Below are 20950 nucleotides of genomic sequence, written 5' to 3' on the forward strand. Positions count from 1 at the left end.
CGCTAGTTTAACATTAAGTTGCATATAGATTTTCGAACCAGTTTTTAAATATGCATACGACATATTGTCTCGTTGGGCCAAGAGTTCTTATCTTTTTGCGATTAAAATACCATACCCATACGAAGAAGCATCGTAGCGTTTATAGTCATTCAGGAACAAAACGAGTCTTCTTGTGGTCATAACAAAACGATTCACGCATATTCTTGTCAGATTCGATATAAGGTCGCGTATTTAAGAGCGCAATCGGTTGAGATTACTCCGAATGCGACGGTGAGATATCGTGTGAGTCACCCGAGACCGTTGGTCTTGTCCTTGCGGCCAACCGTCTCTCCCGAACGGATGACACATAACAAAAACAAACTTTCATAAAGACCTGAGAGATAATAATATGTTCGTTAAATTGAATCCTGTTTTAACGGTCGCGGCGCGAGGTTTGATAAATCGAGTGATGTCAGCTAGCCAAAATATTAACGTACATTTTAGTGGCAGTTGTTAAGCGTGACAATAAATCTGGAACGTACAGACCTTAATTCGTGTTTGTTACTCTCTAATGAATAAATTGCTTTGAGTTCATTTAGTTAACTATTATGGGGTACCAGATTATTACGGGCGCATTCAGAGCACATAACTGTATAATCTACAGCAGCTGGGCAGAGTTCAGAAACTAACGAAAAATAATAGAAACTCTGGCCTAGTCCAGAATCACAAGAGACGTGTTCAACTGCTTAATCTCCTGCCCTATTTCTAACTCCTTACGTACATTCCACGAAGTATTATATCTTGCGCGGATGAGTACCACAATTCCGTCTATTTCTGCTACGACGCAACCACGGGATCCAGTTTGAAGGCACAAACGAAGTAAAGGAATTTAAGCTTTAGTGTTTTGTTTCAAACTGAGCGGCGATACTCACATATTTAGCCTCCGATGACCGTTAGACTGTAAGGGCCATGAGACAGTCAGCTTTTCTTAGGAAAACACTAAATTGTCGTTGTCAAATCATACATGCTGTGTGAAATTTGCTGGTATATCAAATAGATTTTCGTATAAATAAATAAAAAAAGTAGTCGTAATTTTGGCATAATATTAATTATTGACTTCTGCGTATATTTTTACTGCACTTGTAGGCAGACCAGCCTTACGAGAGTAGTCACTGTCGTATGTAAGCAATGTCAGGGGAACAGCCTATTCGCCAATATTAGTTTTAAAATTATAACAACAATATAGTGTTTCATGACACGGTCATCGTTTACACTTTACAATGAGACGGTCCATTTGCATGTACTTTCATGGCGTAAAGAAGATCACCTTGTTTACTCAAACATATCTTTGTGAAGTCGTTCAACCAGTGACCTCCGATAAGCGCGAGTTCCGCAAACAAAAGATTAAATGAACACAATAGGCACAACGGCAACAAAGGCGTGTTCCCGATATCCTCCTGATGCAGTACTTTTGTCATTAACCTGCATTATATTATTAAAACAAATTTTACGCTTTATTCGTTTCCATTTTTGTAATTCCGACGGAGACCGTGAACTTTTTATGTCGCAAAAACAGAAAATTAAACCGTAAAATTAGTTTTAATTACGTCTACGACTCGAGAAAACCAAATAATAGTACTTACTTTAAAATTAAATTAATAGTGAGCTTAGTGCGAGTTTTATGTTCTCGATAGCGTAAAAGTTAACTTAAATTTGTATGGAGTTGAAACGTTTCCTTTCGTTTGCCGCTAGGGGCGCTGTACCAACTGCATACAAAATTGAGTTAACTTTTACGCTATCGAGAACGTTCAATTCGCACTAAAAACTCAGTATTCTATCCGTCTGCATGTTGTATAGTTTAATGGAGATTAAAGCCACAACATGAATAACACGGACAGCTTTGAGACATGAGGTCGAAGTTTTAGTTTGATTCGAATAACAGCTATTTTTTCTGACTTTACTTTGACTGAAACGCATGACTTACTACTGGTGGTAGGACCTCTTTGAGTCCGCACAGGCAAGTACCAACACCCTGCCTATTTCTGACGTAAAGCAGTAGTACAATCGGTACTTGTCGGCGGAATCAACAGCAATTGGCGCGTTCCAATTCAAATCAATCATGCGTTTGCATATTTGCAATCATTCCAATAAAATATTTTGTCTCGTTTGGGTTCCGGTAACCAATTTAAATCAGGAGGGCCGTGAGATCGTTGGGCCCAAACACATTGTTTAAATATCCAATAAAATACGACTTGTATAAACAAGTGCACCTGGTAAATTAATTATTTAGTTTTACAGCTTTTATTCATATGTTTTAATGTCTCTCTTGCTTTTTTAAATGTACGTTGTCAGCAGTATTTTCCTAGGCCCGTGAAGATTGAAGGTAGAATATTTTCATATAGTTTTATAGTATTTTCCAGAACACAGGACTGCTCGGCGGTAGTAACAGGCGGAATACCCTTGCGGGCTGAATATGCTAGTCATTACGCTAATTTATAAAATTTGCGGGTTTTATTTCGTATACCTTCATAAAGTGGAAGTTGTTAGTGATGTCGACCATTTATATCGTTTTCCAATGATTTTATCGAAATGTATTATTGTTAATGAAGGTTTTTTTCGGTAATTATTTAACAAACATAAACAGTCATTGCGGAATATTTGATTTAAATACCTACCTAAGTACCGAAATATTTAATATTATTTTTATTATTAATAAAACCAAACGGCTTCATGTCCCTGCGTGCATACCTATTTGAATTGCCAAAAATATTATAGTGTAGCAAAAAACGTGACAATGAAAAGCACTTAATGTGTTTTTTTTGCCAATAGGCTTAATGTAAAACAAATTTGCAGTCACACAGTCATTGTTTTCTAAAATAAAATAATATAAAAACAAAGAACTTACATTTAGTTTCAACTTCCATGGCTTCCACTTTAACCGACAGAGAATTCGAAACAGCTGAACTGCGTCCGACGATCACAACAGGCAAACCGATAATAAATGTAGAATTATTCGCAACAAACACTTTAACTCCTATACGCCGTTACAGCTGTTATTTCAAATTAAATTTCAAAGAAACAGAGGATGTGAAAAATAACGCGTTCGCTTTCTGTTTGTTGTGTTTGACACAACGGTCGAACGCAGAGTCGTGATTGGCTGAAATCAAATTTAGCGCCATGTGTTCCATCGATTGATCGTGATCTAGCTGCGTTCAGAAACGAAACAATCAGATCTATTCATACTTTACAATTATTGAACTTCTAATACTTTGTAATTAATTAAGCATCATTATTAGACTAAGCAAACAAGAATATTACTGTTTTACTTGTTCGTTTATTACGTTTTTACTATAAGCCACGATTTGCTAGTTTTAGGCTAAAACTCATTTTTATTGCTGTAGATAGAAGACACGAGCTCACTACAGCAGCAGCTATGAAATGGTTATTGGAGCCTATAGACAGTGCATCTCAAAACCGTCACTCACCTTAAAACCTTGCCTTGAAGTCTCAATTGCATGGCATAACACCTTACAAACCAGAATACAATGGGGGCCTCGAGTCTCAACTGTATCAACACACATGGGCAACTGTAGTTTTTTTTTTTTAACCTATAACGAAAGTTTCTTCCAGAGTTTGATGGTACAGTAACGAATCGCATCGGAAATAATGTATTTTTAAATTTCCAAATAACAGGAACGAACGCATTTTACTTAATTAACTTGATGATAAATATTGTCTACTTCGCTCCAGAGACCAAAACGTAGGTAACGTAAACCTAAAGGATAATTATTACTTCATGAACGTACTTGTAATTTTAGCTATTTACTTCACAACAGCGCATTTTAAAGCAGCAGACAAAAGAATTCCCTTACTAGCTCGGCGTTTATAATAACTATGTATTTGAATTACAATGCTTAGAACGGTCGTTTTTATTGTTTTTAATTATAAAATATTTGACCGTTATGAGGGTTAGGTATTTGTTAGAAATTAGCCTGAAATAATTTTTAAATGTAACTACAGCGTTTTAAGCTGTTTCTATTTCAATCACCAAATTTAATAAGTCATTGTGTACTATTTACAATTAAATATTGTTTTTTTCTAGACTTACTCCTAAAACACGTCATATATATTATAATATGAATATGTTATATAACTATAACTTGTCGTAATATTGATAGTTTAAAAGATGTTCATTTAAATAATAATTTAATAAATTAACAGTTACATTTCTGAAATACACATACATTTGAAGATACGTAATCATATTCATAAACTCATTTATCATAATTTGTTACAAACACAGTGAGTAACTATTTTATTTTAATTTATACACAAATAAATAGCAAATTAAAGGAAACCTTTTTAATTGAAGCTTATTCACATTCACACCTTTTAATAATAATATCACAAAGTAATATTCGTTTACAACATTGATTGTTCGTCATATTTGGCTACTAAAATTATGTTGTGATAAATAATTGTGATTAATAATACATAAAACTATCGCTAGATTCGTGAGAACCGATAGATTCAATGGTCAAATTTTTAGATGTTATGCTACTATTATTCAGATAGTTGTGAGGGTTAAAACCAAATAAAGCTTTAATTAAAATATTTAGCACAGAATCTTAAAAAAATCCATAAAGCGAGTTTTTAGTGAAAAAATGTACGATGGCATTTTTTGCATAGCGCAATACGGCTTTGAACTGAGCCATTTTTTAAATTATATAAGAAATTAACCAAAAATAAACGCAGGCAATTGAATCGCAATTAACAACTTTTTCAAATATAAAAAAAGTTTTGTTTTTATCTCATGCTAAAGAGAGAGGACACTATACTAAATAATGACGTTAATGCTTCTGTCCGTCAAATCCTACCGTTACTTTGCGAGAAAGGGACAGAGAATCCATTCTCCAACAAATCACTTGCAGTTATTTAAAACAAGCAGATTTCATTTATCTCTCCAAAACTTTTCATTTTCAATTGCGTTTCAATATGACTATTAATTTTAATAAGTACGATTTCTTCAAGTACCTATTCAATTGTATTAATTTGTGTGTTTAATTTTCAAGCATCGGTAATGTATCTTTAACGATAAGTTTGAACGTTCTACACACGAATGACGTACGAGAGAAGAGAGCTCTAACAAGTAAAAAATTTAGGAATGAGTTTCATTATAACGAAAGGCGAAAGCAAAGCTATTTGGTTAAAGCGACATTAATTATCTTTGTAATTAAAGGTGCGTTTTGTTTGGTATTAGCATTAGCAGTTGGATGTATTTAATTAAGCTTCAATTAAGTTTATTCTATTCAAATAGCGGAATAAGTTTTTTGTTATGATATTTTTTCCAAATTTTAAACTTTAAATGGCTCTAATGTAAAATTGCAAAAATGTCTCTTAAACCAAATAGCAATTCACCCTTCGTTAAATTACTTAAATATATAAATGTGATGAATGATTCGGTACATAACTAGAGCGTTTATGATCTAAAACAATTTCAAAGTAACAAAATCAATTTTAGAGTATTTATAAAAAATACAGAGGAAGGGGCTGTTTTCTTAATGAATAGAACCTAATTTTACATTTTTATAAAATCAAATTGAAGTATCTATCAGGTTCCAAGTGGATTATTCAGTTTTATAGATAAAATCCTAGTCCTGTGTATTAATTAATAGATTAAGTAACTATTTAAGTTTACAATTGTGAATTAGGCACTGAGAAATAACAAGGAACTTACTATGTTTAAATATTTGATGCAGAAATGACAACATGTGCATAGCTTCAATTTTTAAGTAACAATGTGAATACAAAAGTACACATAAAGTAATCTAGCCTACAATACAGGTGAATGTCAATTCAGTCAGCTATCATAAGTTCAGTACATGTAAAGTACTAAGCAAACTGGGATTGTGTGGAGATATATTTATAAGCCAGCTTTTTAATTTACATAAAAACATAAGTCAATCAATATGGCAGGATTACATCACTTTGATTAATTAAATTTCATAACAGAAATACAATTTATTTCAATCACTACCCTGGGTACTACTACTCACTTTATAAAATGTAGTATCTAAAAGTGCACATCTGAACAAAATGCTTTATCTTGAGAATATCAGATCACTATGATCATTTATTAAGAAATGGTAAACAAATTGGGCCTTTTTCTTGTCAATGACTTGTTTATTTATTCTTGTCTGAGGCTCGTGACTATTATTTGGATTGTCACGTAAAAATATAGAACCAAACAGTGTTGATAAAGTCTTCGCATCCAAGCCATTTTCTGCACTATGCTGCAAAGCTTCCTGCAAGAACTCACATAAGTACAAAAAGACATTCTTCCTGAATTCAGGCAATTCCATGACAATCTGTTTGCATTGAAGATAATTTGCTGAAGCTCTCAGACACACCGATTGAAGATTATATGGAATAATTGGATCTACTGTACTCTCTAGCAAAAGTAAGAGGGCTTCAGCTACTGAGTGAATGCTCCCAGGGATAGGATCTATAGAGCCGCTGTCTAACCAATCTCTAATTTGCAAAATTTCAGAGTGTAAACCAGGTTGCTCAAACAAATTGGGCTCTTTAAGGCCATGTAAGTAAATATGGTCTACCAAGAACCAAATTTCCTTTGGTATAGAATATGTAGACTGTTGTGATACAGTTTGATCTCTCTTATTCTCTAATTCAATCAGTTTGCCAACAGCTACTTCTTTGATTGGCACATTCAAGTTCACTAGCACTTCTATGGAGCATCCAAAACAGCTCCTCTGGTATGTTCCATTTACAGTTATGAAAATATCTTTGCCTCCATAAAGATGGAGCACAAGGATATCATAGAGTTTGTCTGTACCAGCATTCATTTTGCAAGCTGAAGTCTTATTTATGAGTACTTTCAGATGAATCTCGCAAACTTCATCAGCACATATACTTTTTTTGTAGGGTTCTACTATGAGCCACTCTTTACAGAAACTTGTATCATCCAATTTCTTTATGAATTCAAATTCTACAGGTAGTTTACCAGTATTCCTTATAGTGATGGTTTGAACTTGCAGTTCAAGGTACCTAACTGTACCAAAATCAATTTCAGTCCTGTCAACTTTTACTTGTGGTATCAATTCATTTTCCATTTTGTCTAAGTGTTTAATCACTTCTTCATAGACTTTTCTGTATTTTTCCTCATCTATTATTTTAATATATGAACTAAAAACAGCCGAGACTGGTTTGTGATCACTAATATTAAGAGAAGGATGACTCCTGTACGCCAACTGTGTAATTTCCTTTCCTTTCCAGAATATCCTGTCACACCATGCAGGGGCTCTGTTTTTCTCACTGGAATCCCAATTGTCCGTACCAGGATCATATTTGTAAGTAGGCTTAAAGTTAATAGGACCCTCAAGGTATCCAGAAAATACATTATCTATTTTATGTTGCTGTTTTAACTGATCCCACTCTAGTACTGGTCCAAAATTATGTTCACTAACCATTCGCTTGACAGTAGTAGGATCCAGTTCTGTAATCCTATAGTTCAGGTCACCTAACCAATAAATATGGTCATGGTCTTTTATTGTTTTAGGCAGTTGATTTGGTTGTGCAAATCTTGTTCTATTACATATATCTCGAAAATCTTGATTCCTCCTCTCATATTCTTCAACATGGGCTGCAAGATGAGAGTTAACAAAACATATGGAAGTATTGTGAATATCAAACCTTATGGATACTCCTCCTTTGTTGCCCATTTTCCCCATTATCCCAGTGCCTACAGTATCACAGATGACATTACTCACATGAGACACATGTTTGGCTTTTATTAGAACTATTAGCATCATTCCAACCAGTCTCACTTTTTCCAACTTTACATATTTAGCTCGAGGGTCAACATAGTTCAGCACAGCATGGTACCACTCATCTTCTCTAACAGTCTGGTCAAAGAGAAAAGTCTCTTTTGACAAATCTAATTCTTGAAATCCAACAGCATAAATATCAGGGGGCTCTTTGTCTACATTAAGCCACTCTTTGAGAGGAATAACTGGAGGTTTATCATTGACATTCCATGTACCACAAAAAATTGTAAATCTTTTGCAAAATGTATATTCCATCTCTTTGTCTGCCATTTTATGCTTTATTAGGCTTTCTCTGAATGCAACAGGAGCCGAGCTTTGAGTATGGGCTACTCCAGACCTTTCTACAACCATGGTATGAGCAAATATATCCTCTTCACTCTTTCCTTTATATTTTTTTAACCATACAAATTCTGGTTGTGTGGGGACTTTGTTCACTGCATCTATACCTCTGAACAGATCATCAACAAAATTGTCAACTCGTGGAGTTATTTGTATTTCGAATTTGAACTTACTGTTGCGAGATTGAAGGTTCAGGTACAATACTGCTTCGGGATCAGTCGGTTTGTTGTCGATTTCACATTTGAAACTATTGTCGATGGGCAAAACTATTTCTATGGATAAATCCGTGAAGGATTTCGGTGGGTAACATGATGTAAATAAACAAAAAACAGCTTTTTCATCTCCAAATTCAACAATCGCCAACAGTCTGTCTTTCATTACCCTTTCAGGATAAAGTACTTTGGCATCGCTCAGAAACGCCGAAACTCGTTCGCTAGACAGAAACTTTTCCTGTACAACAGATTTTATATCGTCCTGGTTCATTTTGCCGTATTTGAAACGTAATAATAAATTACATTATTATTAGCATTTTTTGATTTTGCCCAGTTTCGAGCTTTGACGCTGTCAAAAGTAATCAACTGTGTATTGTCAAAAATAAATTGACAATTTTGAAATATTGCCGATCGGAAATGTACATCCCCAGTCGGTCGATCAGATTTTTTATGTATTTTTTTGTAATTTCTTTTGAGTTGTACATTTAAATTCCTGAATATACTATTTTTCTTATTTATATGCTTTATTTGATCTATAATTGTTACTAAATTGAAAGTGAAAGAAAAAAAAATGCAAAAATGTTTTTGAACGAAAGTGTCTGAGCATATTGATTTTTGCCAGGTAGCGTTTACGGAGATTCATATCACAAAATAAACGAATATTTTTTATGAAAAAAACCGATCTGTATTTTGTTCCAGCATATGGCTGACACAAGTAAAAGATAGTGAATGGGAGCTTTGGACTATAAAATTAGTTTTTTACTAATAAAACTTTTCCTGGTGTCAATATTACATAATAGTCACAAAACTTGACAAAACAGAATATCTCAACAGCACCTCTGTAAACAGTTGCATCAATCAATACCTAGCCACTATTTCAGGTGGTTTAAAAAAAATTGTTTTCTTATAGATACATACTGAGCCTTGAATGTACCAAAAAAAACAGAAAATATAATTGTACACCATGGGCGAGGTACCGTGCGACTGGCAGTTGGCCTGCACCGAAATTAAACAACGAGGAGAGTATTTGCTTCAATCTGAACAATGGTCAGATTGTACCTTCCTGGTGGGATCTGAGCCGAACCAAGTTGAGGTGCGTGGCCACAGGCTCATCCTGGCAATGGCTTCTCCTGTGTTCGAAGCTATGTTCTACGGTGGAATGGCTGAGAGAAATGATCCGATCCCTATTCTAGATGTCCAGCCTGAAGCATTCAAAGCGCTTTTAGAGTGAGTAACTGAGATTTCAAAATTAATATATATTTTTATTGTTATCACATTAAGTGGTATTGAAGTGATTGCACTGTAAAACCGGAGACTCTAAAACTATCTGAATGTGGGGGCAGCATTTACATTGTAGATGTCTAAGGGCTCCGCTAACCACTTAACGCCAGGTGATTCATGAGCTCTTCCACCCATCTAAGCACTAAAAAAAGTGAGTAAAGGTTCATATTTTGAGGTGGCCGTAAGAAAACATTTGTAATGTATATTAACTAATATTACCAGTACATGATTAAATGGAAAATAAGTTAAAGTTAAGTTAAGATAAAAGTCTTTATCTCCACCTTATCCCACTAAGTGGGGTTGGCACAGCGATTTTTCTATTCCATTCTCTTCTACAGCCGTCATCTCAACACCGTTAAGTATGTATTTCATACGAATTTCGTCCGTCTATCCATATAAGTAAAAAAGTCAATTAAAAAAACACTTGTCTCTTTCTCATATCATCATTCACATACTCCATTCATGTCATCTTCAGTCGACCTCTGGCCCCTTTACCTTGCACTACCATTTCCATACATCTCTTAGTCTCATGCATCTCCTCTCTACGCATCACATGTCACATCAAAAGTGTCAGGAAAAATATATATTGGGTATGTTTGTCAGCCTGGATAATTCTGTGTGTATACAGTACACACAAATTTAAATTTAAATTGCCTTTCTATGTTATTGTTACTGAAACTAAAATGTTAGACTTTTTAAATTGCATTAATTTGGCTACTTTGGTTATTAATTCCAAATATTTTAAAATAATTCAGCTATCCTAGGAAAAATTTTTGTTATAGGGTGTAGATATTTTGTGAAAGGTAGTAAAATAATAGTAGCTAAACTTTATCAGGAAGTTGAGAAGTCCGATTTTGATACTAACATAAAAAACTACAAGTGGTAATTTTAGAGAAGTTCTCACCAGGTCACTTTAATTACTATTTAATTTAACAAAGATTTGAGTGATTTGAAATTACTGTTCATAAACAACATACTGGCTGTGAAGCATTCGAACTGACAAGTTTGAGGGTTGAGGTAGCCTTTATGCAACATGTGAAGAGGCAGTCTCCTCCCGGTGAAGGTGATGAGGCGACTTGAGGGGGTTGAGGATGCGCCGCATGCTACGGTCACTCTAGCGCGCTGACACCAGAAGGATTGTCCGCATTGTCGTCGTCGCTGTCGTCGCCGAACATGCTGTGGAAGAGCAACCCGGTCGGAAGTGTATCGCGTTCCGACCGCTGTATCCGGCCCAGCGGAGTATCCCTGAACACCAGCGGCATCGCCCGGGCGGCCTGGTAGAGCCGCTGTAGCGCGGAGACAGACGTCGTTGGTTGTCGACTATCGCCTCGACGACCCGTCAGTCGGGCGTCCTTGGGGTGGCGCCGCGTGTCTGGTTTTAGTGTTGACCGCGGGAACCTCCCTGCTCTGGCGGGTTCTGACCCCGGACGGAGATCGAACTTCGGGTATAAGAGTGCAGGAGAGTCGTTTAATGCGGTAGGGGCCTAAAATTCCTTGGGCCCGCGGTCAAGACCCACATACCCCGCGCGCAACCTAGGCGCGGGGACCTCATAGGGGGTTCGGACACGCCCCGAAAAAAATAATCGTGTGCTCGGTTGCCCTGCTATAGCTTTAATGAAAAAACTTCAAAATAGTAAAAATAGGCCCTTGATGGGAAATTACGTTTCACCATAGTATGCAAACTATATGTGGAAATGAGGAATATTTGAAAATGTGGATTATATTTTCGTTTTACACAGATACATTTACACGGATAACATCAACATCAGTTCATTCGATAAAGCATGTGAATTGTGCTATGGCGCCAAAAAGTACATGCTTCCGCATCTAGTCAAGGAGTGCACTAAGTATCTGTGGTCCGATCTGTACCCTCGCAATGCGTGCCGAGCCTATGAATTCGCCCGTCTCTTCGAAGAGAGCGTGCTGATGGACAAATGTCTCCAGGTAACGAAATCCCTGTATTCTTAAATTATACTACGGCCCAAATATTAAGTTAAGTTTAGGTACTGCATTGTCAAGGAGCGAACGCAAGATAAGGTGAGATGGAGACAACTTGTGAGGGCCCTAAGTATCAGCGGAGTACCCTATGACAACAACAACGTACTGCACTCATTACACACGAAATGCTCTACGAAACCTAAATAATTAACGAAGTTTGAGCCGGTTTTAAATTAATCTTAATGAAAATGTTGTTTATGGGGGTTTCTGGTGACTGATGGTGGTTTTTCAATTTAAATTATCTTGAAACTTTTCGAGTACGTTGTAAATCAACGGGTACCGATATATTTTTTTAATACAGATTATCAGCACTAACACCAAAGAGGTGCTCCACGACTGTAGCTTTGAGGAAGTGGAGCTCAACACGCTGATCACGGTGTTCTCCTTGGAACACTTGAACATCGACAGTGAGCTGGATTTGTTCGAAGCTGCTGTTAGATATGCCAAGGGACAGGAGAGGAGGAAGGACGACCGGAGCGCTAGCCCGCCTGCTGATGGACCGCCAGCCGAGAAAAGGTCCAAGAGTCCTCAGCCGTGTACTTCACAGGAGAAGGTAGAGAGAGAGTTCCACTCACCTTTGTTTTTATGAATTGAATTTATAGTTTAGTTACTCTGTAATAAACATAGATTATATACAAACATAGATTATAGATTAGATTTTACTGGTGGTAGGACCTCTTATGAGTCCGCGTGGGTGGGTACCACCACCCTGTCTATTTCTGCCGTGAAGCAGTAATGCCTTTCGGTTTGAAGGGTGGGGCAGCCATTGTAACTATACTTAGACCTTAGAACTTATATCTCAAGGTGGGTGGCGCGTTTACGTTGTGGATGTCTATGGGCTCCAGTAACCACTTAACACCAGGTGGGCTGTAAGATTGTCCACCCATCTAAGCAATAAAAAAAAGTTTATTTAAATTAATCATATTAACTGACAAAATTTAAAAATTTCAATCAGTTTTCGCACAGGATCCAATACGTGCAGTGAGGCCGTCCGCCAGCTGCTAAGTGATTGTGACCATCAAGCTTAGTTTGCATTGGTGGCGAAACCAAATTACTAAAGTAATACGTATTTGTGAAGGGTTAGTTTTATTTTATTTTATTGCTTAGATGTGTGGACGAGTTCACAGCCCACCTGTTCTATGTACTAGTTCGAGGGTAGGTAATATTGCAGGCTCGAGATCGGTATGAATATTGGTTGAGAACGATTTTAAATATTTAAAGGTGGTAAACGTAGAGAGCAGCGCTGAGAACAGTCCTGCCGCTACAACCGATGCTACGAAGCCAGATGAAGAACCGGAAACAACTCCAGTTCCTGAGGAGACCAAGAAGGAAAAGAGAGGTAGGCTGATTAGTCAAAAAAAACTTCGTTTGTCTTTGTCGTGTTACTGTTTCATAAAAACCCTTTTTTATACAATGACATAATTATTTTTAAGTTGAACCTAAGGACAACAAGCCCACCATCCGCAAGGCGATCGAGAAAATTCGCTTCCTGACGCTGACTCCTCAGCAGTTCGCCAAGGGTCCGGCCAAGTCCTCCCTGCTCACCGAGTCTGAAGCATTTGCAGTCCTCATGAACATCTTGTCTAGCAATGCTGATGTGCCCATGCCCAGAGGCTTTTCTACTTGCAGAGTTCCCAGGAAGCAACTCATTGGTGGCCCCCAGTCCTCCAATGTAAGTCTTGCTTGTATAAAATCTGCTTATAATATGCTAAAGCCACTGAATAATTTTGTCGATGCAAATTTACAAATGATTAATCATATTCTGGTATTTTGATGAAACTGAACATAAGTAGATGAGGACACGAGATAGCGACGCACCTCACTGTTCCACTGACCGACATTAGTAGATACGGACCATAAGAAAAGGTGTTGGCGGGCGCAGCACGACGCTTAGCTATGAGCGATGAATTTCAGTAGGAGGAACCATAAATAATATATATATTTTTTTTAACATTTGTATGTTTATTCTTTTGAACATCACTTAAAAATTACAAGACACAAAAACAAGCAAAATCTTGATAAAAAATATAGTAATCACAACTTTAAGTAACAAGGAAACAATACTTTGTAATAATAAACTGATTGATTCATATTTTAGGAGGAACATATGAAACAATTTATATCTGTACTTCTTAAAGTCTTTTTAGTGCAAAATATTTCAAGAGTTAAATTATATTCTAAAGAATCTTTGTACATACATATATTCCCAATAAATTAATTTAATTTAAAAACAATATTAAACAACAATATTTAAGTTGAAATGGTTAGTCTTGAATACAAGTGGATTAATAAACGGAAACTTTAAATAAAAAATAGCAAGTCGAACATTTTGATGATATTGGTCATCATATCTGGCCAAGGTGTTAAAATAAAATATTTAGACAAATTTTAACGTTAATTGAACGTTTTGAAGTTGTTGAAAATTATGTTGAAACATTCCATTACACAGACACGAGTGAAGCCAGCAGAAACTTCTTAAAAATTTCATTATTGTACCAGTAGCAATGTCGGGAGTCAGAATTCTAACAAACAAATAAGTATAAAGTTGACTTGCAATTTCAAAGTATAATCAGTCTTCTGAACATCATATAGAATAAGATCGAAGGACTGCTGATTAATAAATAGCCTTTGCAGCAGGCACTTGGAAGGAAAAAATTGTAATGATATATATATAATGTATGTCTGATAGTTATGTGTTAGATTTTTAAGTTACTGACATAGATGATAAGTAATTGTTACTAACAACATTTTATGCTTTTTTTTTTTAAACTGAAATCTATATATTACTGGTGGTACGACCTCTTGTGAGTCCGCACGGGTAGGTACCACCGCCCCGCCTATTTCTACCGAGAAGCAGTAATGCGTTTCGGTTTGAAGGGTGCGGCAGCCGTTGTAACTATACTGAGACCTTAGAACGTATATCTCAAGGTGTGTGGCGCATTTACGTTGTAGATGTCTATGGGCTCCAGTAACCACTTAACACCAGGTGGGCTGTGAGCTCGTCCACACATCTAAGCAATAAAAATATATATATATAAAAATTAATTGCTGTTCGTTAGTCTCGCTAAAACTCGAGAACGGCTGGACCGATTTGGCTAATTTTAGGTCTTGAATTATTTGTGGAAGTCCAGAAAAGGTTTAAAAGGTAGATAAATATGAAAATTGCTGGGAATTAAATAAAAATAACAATTTGTTTTTCCTTTGATGTGTCCTCCGTCGGACGGATTTCTTTTGTTTGTTTTACGTTTATTTTATACAAAAGGTATAGGTCTTTTATTTATCGATTGAGGCACTACGAAGTCTGCCGGGTCAGCTAGTAATAAAATAATAATCGCGATACAAATGTCAAAATCTGCTTAATCATCCAAGAGTTGGAATACATTGTGACAGATCCCGACGCTGACCGTGGACACCCCCAGCCCCGTGATGCTGGAGCAGGTGTTCGGCAACGAGTCCTCGCGCGGCCACTCGCTCAACGTGTCGCACCCGCACCACCACCACTGCGTCATGCAGTTCCCCAGGCACCCCAGGCTCGAAGGTCAGTGCCACTCCCACATGCACAGATGCGACCTGTCCAACGAGCAGGATGTATAGGACATGTCGTCTTCTCGCATTAAAACTGTATAATCTCAAAACTTGCTAAATTTTACAGGACAGTGTTTTAAAGGTTTAACATCTGTGCACCATTTATTTTTTAGTTTTTACCAGTCACATTATCTGTCTTTTAAAGTAAGATAAAATTATTTATTAATTTTGTTAATATGTAGTACCTAGTCAAAATATAGGTAAACTAAAAAAAACTAAAACTAAACTACGCTCTTTTGACAGTATTTATAAGAAAAATACTGGTGATACCAAACGATTCCGCATATTAACTGAATTACGAATATTGTTGAAAATTATATACTTTTAATGCGAAAAGACGATGTGACGGACACTAGTAAGAAGACGGTCAGGGAACATTAATGCAGTTAGATGTATTATAAGTTAAAGATTTTTGAGTAACTGGTACCGCGTGGGAGTTCGACACTAGCCTCTGGCCAGGTTAATGTCAACTGTATTTTTTTATTCGTATTTAAATTATAATGTATGAAATTAATTTTATAAACAAAACTACTTTAATTGTTCAGATGGATGGGAAGAGCTCACGGCCCACCTGGTGTTGAGTGGTTACCGGAGCCCCATCAACAACGTAAATGGCGTCATTCACATTGAAACATGAGTTCTAAGTCTCAGTTTTTACAGTCTAACAGCTGCCCCACCCTTCAAACCGAAACGCGTTACTGCTTCGCAGCAAAAATAGGCAGGGTGGTCGTACCTATCCGTGTGGACTTCGCAAGACGTTCAACCATCAATAACTACGCAAATTATAGTTTTGCGGGTTTGAATTACATTACACGATGTAATTCCTTTCTACATCGTGGATATCAATGGCGAATATTTGTAAAGTCCGTATTTAAAATTGAAAAAAATTACAAAAATTGGTTCATGCCGGCCGGATTCGAACACTGGCACAGTCGCATCGCTTTATACGAATGCCCCGGGCGTCTTATCCTTTAGGCCCCGACGACTTCAATCATGTCGTTTCGCCGGTTTTTCACAAACTTATGGTTCTTCTTGGAGCCGGTGGTACTTTGTTTTTCAATGATATGCAAATCAAAATAAAAAAGATTTCGAATTATATACACAATGGATTTATCAATTGCGCTTGTGAGGCTAATCAATGCTGAAAGAACTTAAGAGAAGTTTTTCAATAAAAATTAAAGATTAATATTCGTTTTAAAAAACATCCAAACACCGAATCGTGAACCGAACTAGATGACTGGAATCCAATAGAAGAGTTGATTTTCGTAAAAGATTTTCCATAGAATCGACCGATTCTAACTTCACCCAACATGAACAGTGTGGCTTCAACCGACGTCTCGGGGGTATCGTGCGTAGTAGCGCGGAGTGTGTTCACAAGTGCTCACATGACAAATATTGTTAGGTGTACGTATGTCATCAATGATGAACAATCCGGTGTTGAACGGTATCGGCGTGGAGCACATGGAGCGCGGGGCTGAGATCAGCAAGATCTACTGCCAGCGCCCCATCATCCAGCACACCGACTGCCTCAACACCAGCGTCCTCGACTGCTCCGTCACCTTCATGGTCGACAAGAATATCTGCCTCCTCGGTGTCCAGGTAGCAGACTATAATTTTTTTTTTCGCTAAATACCTCACCAGCTTTACTCACATCTGGCTAACATTTTTTTTTTCGAATAACTCGTCTTGATCCCAATCTCTGCCATATTTCGTCCGTATTCACTAGATTAGTCGGGTTAATCACAAAATAAAATCATTTCATTAGTTTTAATGTAACTGTTGTAAACGTTGACTGCGGAACCGTTTTTGGGGGTTTTTCAACCAGTATCAGGTATTTTCGTGCCATGATTGGACTTGTGTACGGTGCTGATGAGATGACAGTGCGCATGAGACCTAATGGACCTCACACAAGTCTGTTTTCGTATATACCCATATCTAATAGTATAGTAATGCGGACATAGTCTTGACGTGACATAGTCACACCAGATAACAGTCGCGCATGGAGCTTTTTAAGCCCTAATAACGCAGTCAGTATGATAATTTACGTTTCGCTATAGTTGGTGACGGGACAATGTAATTGCTTATTTATTTACTAACACTCAATGCTACCTCCAATGTTAACTCGGTAATCTCTCTCTCCCACTCTCACGAAGTTTATCCTTCTCACTTAGATGAGCTTTAGCCCCTGCAATTGTTAGTTCTCGAAGTAGTTGCACCGCGCAGCTTGCACCGGTAGGGTGGCTGGGGAGAATCTTGGCAATTATTTGCGACCGCCTTATCGATCCATTGACTGGTGACGGGCAGTTCGTGAGCACTCGTGAACATTATTCACATGCCGGGGTGTTTTAGTTCTGAATAGTTAGGTTCAATCTGGAACTTGGCACTTGCTAGGCTCCGTAGAACTCTGGAGTTCGCCGTAAGACAACGTGGGCCGGTTTTTGGCATCGTAAAAAAAAAAAGGAAGCAACGTGTTAACAATATTCAATTTGGTAATGTTGTAGAATCCACGTCTACAACTCAAAGCTGATTATGTAAAAAATGTTTACTTCGAAAATTCTTTTAGTAAAATATATTATTTAAATTAGTATTTGTTACATTTTTGCACATAAACCATTGTAACAAATCAGCATTCGTATTCACAATACGTATTTTTTTGTGTAAAGGAATAAGGTAAAGGATATCACACTTCAAAATAGCTATGGCGAAATTTTCCTTACTTACACGTGAATTTAAAACAGCTGGACCAAGGATCAATGACCCCGCGTGACACTGAGCAGTAAGCGCTCGCCCTGTAGGGGGAGTTCACGAACAATTTGCTAAAACGATAATTATTTATTCTTAGTTCATGTTCGCATACTAATAATTAATACTATTAATATTAATTAACATACTATTAATTAACTATCAACTACTGATTCATCTTTAAAGGTCTAATGTAAATAGAGATATATTAATACACAATGCATTGAATTATTAAATACACAATGAGCCTGGAGATCAGTAATACAGGTCTTTGAACCTAGTACAGACTTCAGCTCTTTCAAAGGCTTACAAAATAAATGAATTATAAGGTTAATTTCCATTTGTATTTGTACTATACCTTTAAGAGAGAAATAAATAAATTATTATTATGAATGTGATAAATATCAAATCAACTGTAGTCCGTCCTTAGCGTTCAATGTATTGGAGTAACAGCTATCTTACTGCTCAAAGCGGCTTGCTCTCGTCTGCCCATCAAACTAGATAGGCTAGATCGCTATCACCGCGTGGTCGCACAGTGAGGGTGGTCCGCCCGCACGTTCAATGTATTGGAGTAACAGCTATCTTACTGCTCAAAGCGGCCTGGTCTCCTCTGCCCATCAAACTAGATAGGCTAGACTGCGTGGTCGCACAGTGAGGGTGGTCCGCAGGCACGTTCAATGTATTGGAGTAACAGTTATCTTACTGCTCAAAGCGGCCTGTTCTCGTCTGCCCATCAAACTAGATAGGCTAGACCGCGGGGGGCGTGGGGTCGCACAGTGAGGGTGGTCCGCCCGCAGGTGCCGACGCAGGCTCCGAGCGAGGAAGGCGCTGCGAGCGCTGTGCCGGGCGTGGCGGGCTACTCGGAGCTGCTGTACGCGCACCTGCTGGACGCGGACGGAGCGCGCCTCACCTACACGCACTACACCAGCCGCGTACCCTACCGACACCTGCTCGACATCATGTTCAACCGACCCGTGTACATCCAGAGGAACAAGGTCAGTGACGAGGCAGGAGTGATGATTGCATGGCTATTACCGAATGGCGATGAAGTTGATGTGGTTGAGGCGATGATTTAATGATATTGCTTATATGGGTGGACGAGCTCACAGCGCATCTGGAACCCATAGACATCCACAACGTAAATGCGCCACCCATCTTGAGAGATAAGTTCTAAGGTCCTCGTGTATAGTTACAACGGCTGCCCCACCCTTCAAACCGAAACGCATTACTACTTCACGGCAGAAATAGGCAGGGTGGTAGTACCCATCTGCGCGGACACCTCCAAGAGGTCCTACAACCAGCAATTACGCAAACTATAATTTTTATTACACGATGCTATTCCTTCACCGTGCAAGTCAATCGTGAACATTTGTTGAGTACGTATTTCATCAGAAAAATTGGTACCCACCTGAAATTCGAACACCGGTGCATCGCTCAACATGAATGCACCGGACGTTTTATCTGTTAGGTCACGACGACAATGAGATGGTGAGATTAGGATGGGTTATAGTGGTTCGATTTGTGAATTGGCGGCGGTGCTTCTTACTGGTTAAATGATGATCCATTCCCTAACAAGCGAGGGATGTCCTCTTTCTCCCGGTCTTCTTTCTTCCTTTTCCTCCTGTACCGCTCGTTCCGCCGTCGACCCTCCCCTGCAGTCCCTCGTTGGGTTATTGTGTAGTTGGTTGCAGAGTGAACACTTCTGTCGACTGTGACCTTATAAACTGCTAAAGCCGACCGATCCTCGTTTCCGGCAGGTGTACAAGGTGGGGATAGTGTTCAACAAAGTGGGCTGGTACCCGATGGGCACGTGCGCGCAGCAGGTGGCCGTCGAGACGGTCTTCTTCAACTTCGGAATTGGGCAGATCAATGATTCGGTCCGCGACGGTCTCATCCGCTCCATCATCTTCACGTACTAGCGCCAGCGTCGCGGCCACCGCGTCGGCTGTCCGCGCCTGGCCTAGCCGCCTCCAGGCGCTCTCCTGACGTCTAACGCGTCTAACGGCATGTAGAATGTTTCACGTCGATACGATATTTTGTGTGTTAACGGTTTGTGTTCAGAGTGAGGGTCCGGTATAGGGTAATGTGGCTAATTCAAAATTTTCGAGGAATGGTAAACATCGGAACGGTATTTGTATAAGGGAAATTGTTTTTGAATGAAAATTACGGGAAGGCATTTTAATAATTCATTATCGTATTTTATGTAGGACGTTAGAATTACGTACTTTATCAGTCGTACCACGAAATATACGAACGTACCTCTGAGCTCTGTCTCTATCTTTGTATTAGAGATGGGTGATTGTTACAGGAATTAATATTATAATTAACCGATCTGAGAACATGAAACGTTAAATTATGAGTAAAAAAATCTTTTACAAAGAAATAATCGATTAACCCTTTGACTGCCGTGTAGGTCACCGGTGCCCTACGGGGCGTAAGTAATTATTTAAATTTCTTCTTTCGATCTTCTTACTAGGCGCTGGAATATCTAGTAGACTCTGGGAGAGACTTATCCAAACGATACAGTATATTGGGGGGAATCGAAACGCTTTCCAATTCCAAGATAAATTTTCAGAGGTTTTTCTTAGGGTAATACCAATAAAATTCAGATTAAAATGGTTCCGGAGGTATAAATGTTCATATACGATTAATGAATCGTATATGAAAATTTATTATAGATAGTTCATTGAAAAATATATACAAAAACTTAAAAAAACTAGCTTAACCTGATCCACCTTCCCTTTTGGGGTGAATCCGGTCACGTATGGGGACAATAGAGTTTTTCGATAGAGCTGGCACTGTTTAGTTGTTAGGTAGGTTACCTTTAAGTAATTAACTTTTCAACATCTATAATCAGTTACAAAACTCCCATGACTAAATTAAACTATTTAATATTCATAAATACTAAATAAAAGCCCTTTTCAAATCAACAAATTTAAATCTCACAAAAGCATTGTGACGACCCAGATT

The 20950-nt window shown here is 37.9% G+C and overlaps 3 protein-coding genes across 4 annotated transcripts in view; 1 reads left to right on the top strand and 2 right to left on the bottom strand.

The window, feature by feature from the left end:
- The window catches only part of stai (stathmin), a 28911-nt gene extending 25782 nt beyond the window's left edge, over positions 1 to 3129 (bottom strand). The window contains exon 1 of the mRNA XM_028183672.2: positions 2885 to 3129. Coding sequence (XP_028039473.1) covers positions 2885 to 2903 — 19 coding nt within the window. The 5' untranslated portion in view covers positions 2904 to 3129. The remainder of the gene's footprint in view (positions 1 to 2884) is intronic.
- A 1043-nt stretch (positions 3130 to 4172) lies between these two features.
- Ocrl (Oculocerebrorenal syndrome of Lowe) lies at positions 4173 to 8753 on the bottom strand. Its single transcript, XM_028183679.2, has one exon. The coding sequence runs from the start codon at positions 8643 to 8645 to the stop codon at positions 6081 to 6083; it is 2565 nt and encodes an 854-aa protein (XP_028039480.2). The 5' UTR covers positions 8646 to 8753; the 3' UTR covers positions 4173 to 6080.
- A 241-nt stretch (positions 8754 to 8994) lies between these two features.
- Positions 8995 to 20674, top strand: LOC114249949 (BTB/POZ domain-containing protein 2). 2 transcript variants are annotated; one of them, XM_028183676.2, is made up of 9 exons: positions 8995 to 9601; positions 11395 to 11599; positions 11955 to 12206; positions 12875 to 12992; positions 13087 to 13325; positions 15044 to 15191; positions 16641 to 16837; positions 18778 to 18975; positions 19738 to 20674. In XM_028183676.2, the coding sequence occupies exons 1-9, from the start codon at positions 9339 to 9341 to the stop codon at positions 19897 to 19899; spliced, it is 1782 nt and encodes a 593-aa protein (XP_028039477.1). In that variant the 5' UTR covers positions 8995 to 9338; the 3' UTR covers positions 19900 to 20674. The 2 variants fall into 2 exon arrangements, with proteins under 2 accessions (XP_028039477.1, XP_089596555.1); XM_089740429.1 differs by lacking the exon at positions 16641 to 16837 and having other exon boundaries at positions 19738 to 20477.
- The last annotated feature ends 276 nt before the right edge of the window (positions 20675 to 20950 follow it).

This window comes from Bombyx mandarina, chromosome 04, assembly GCF_030267445.1.
Source record: "Bombyx mandarina strain Sakado chromosome 04, ASM3026744v2".
NCBI classification, from domain to species: domain Eukaryota; kingdom Metazoa; phylum Arthropoda; class Insecta; order Lepidoptera; family Bombycidae; genus Bombyx; species Bombyx mandarina.

Coding starts and splice junctions, on each gene's coding strand:
- Ocrl (XM_028183679.2), bottom strand. CDS start 8,645: ATGAACCAGGACGATATAAAATCTGTTGTACAGGAAAAGTTTCTGTCT.
- LOC114249949 (XM_028183676.2), top strand. CDS start 9,339: ATGGGCGAGGTACCGTGCGACTGGCAGTTGGCCTGCACCGAAATTAAA. Junction 13,326..15,043: donor GTGGCCCCCAGTCCTCCAAT/GTAAGTCTTGCT, acceptor ACATTGTGACAG/ATCCCGACGCTGACCGTGGA. Junction 16,838..18,777: donor TCTGCCTCCTCGGTGTCCAG/GTAGCAGACTAT, acceptor GTCCGCCCGCAG/GTGCCGACGCAGGCTCCGAG.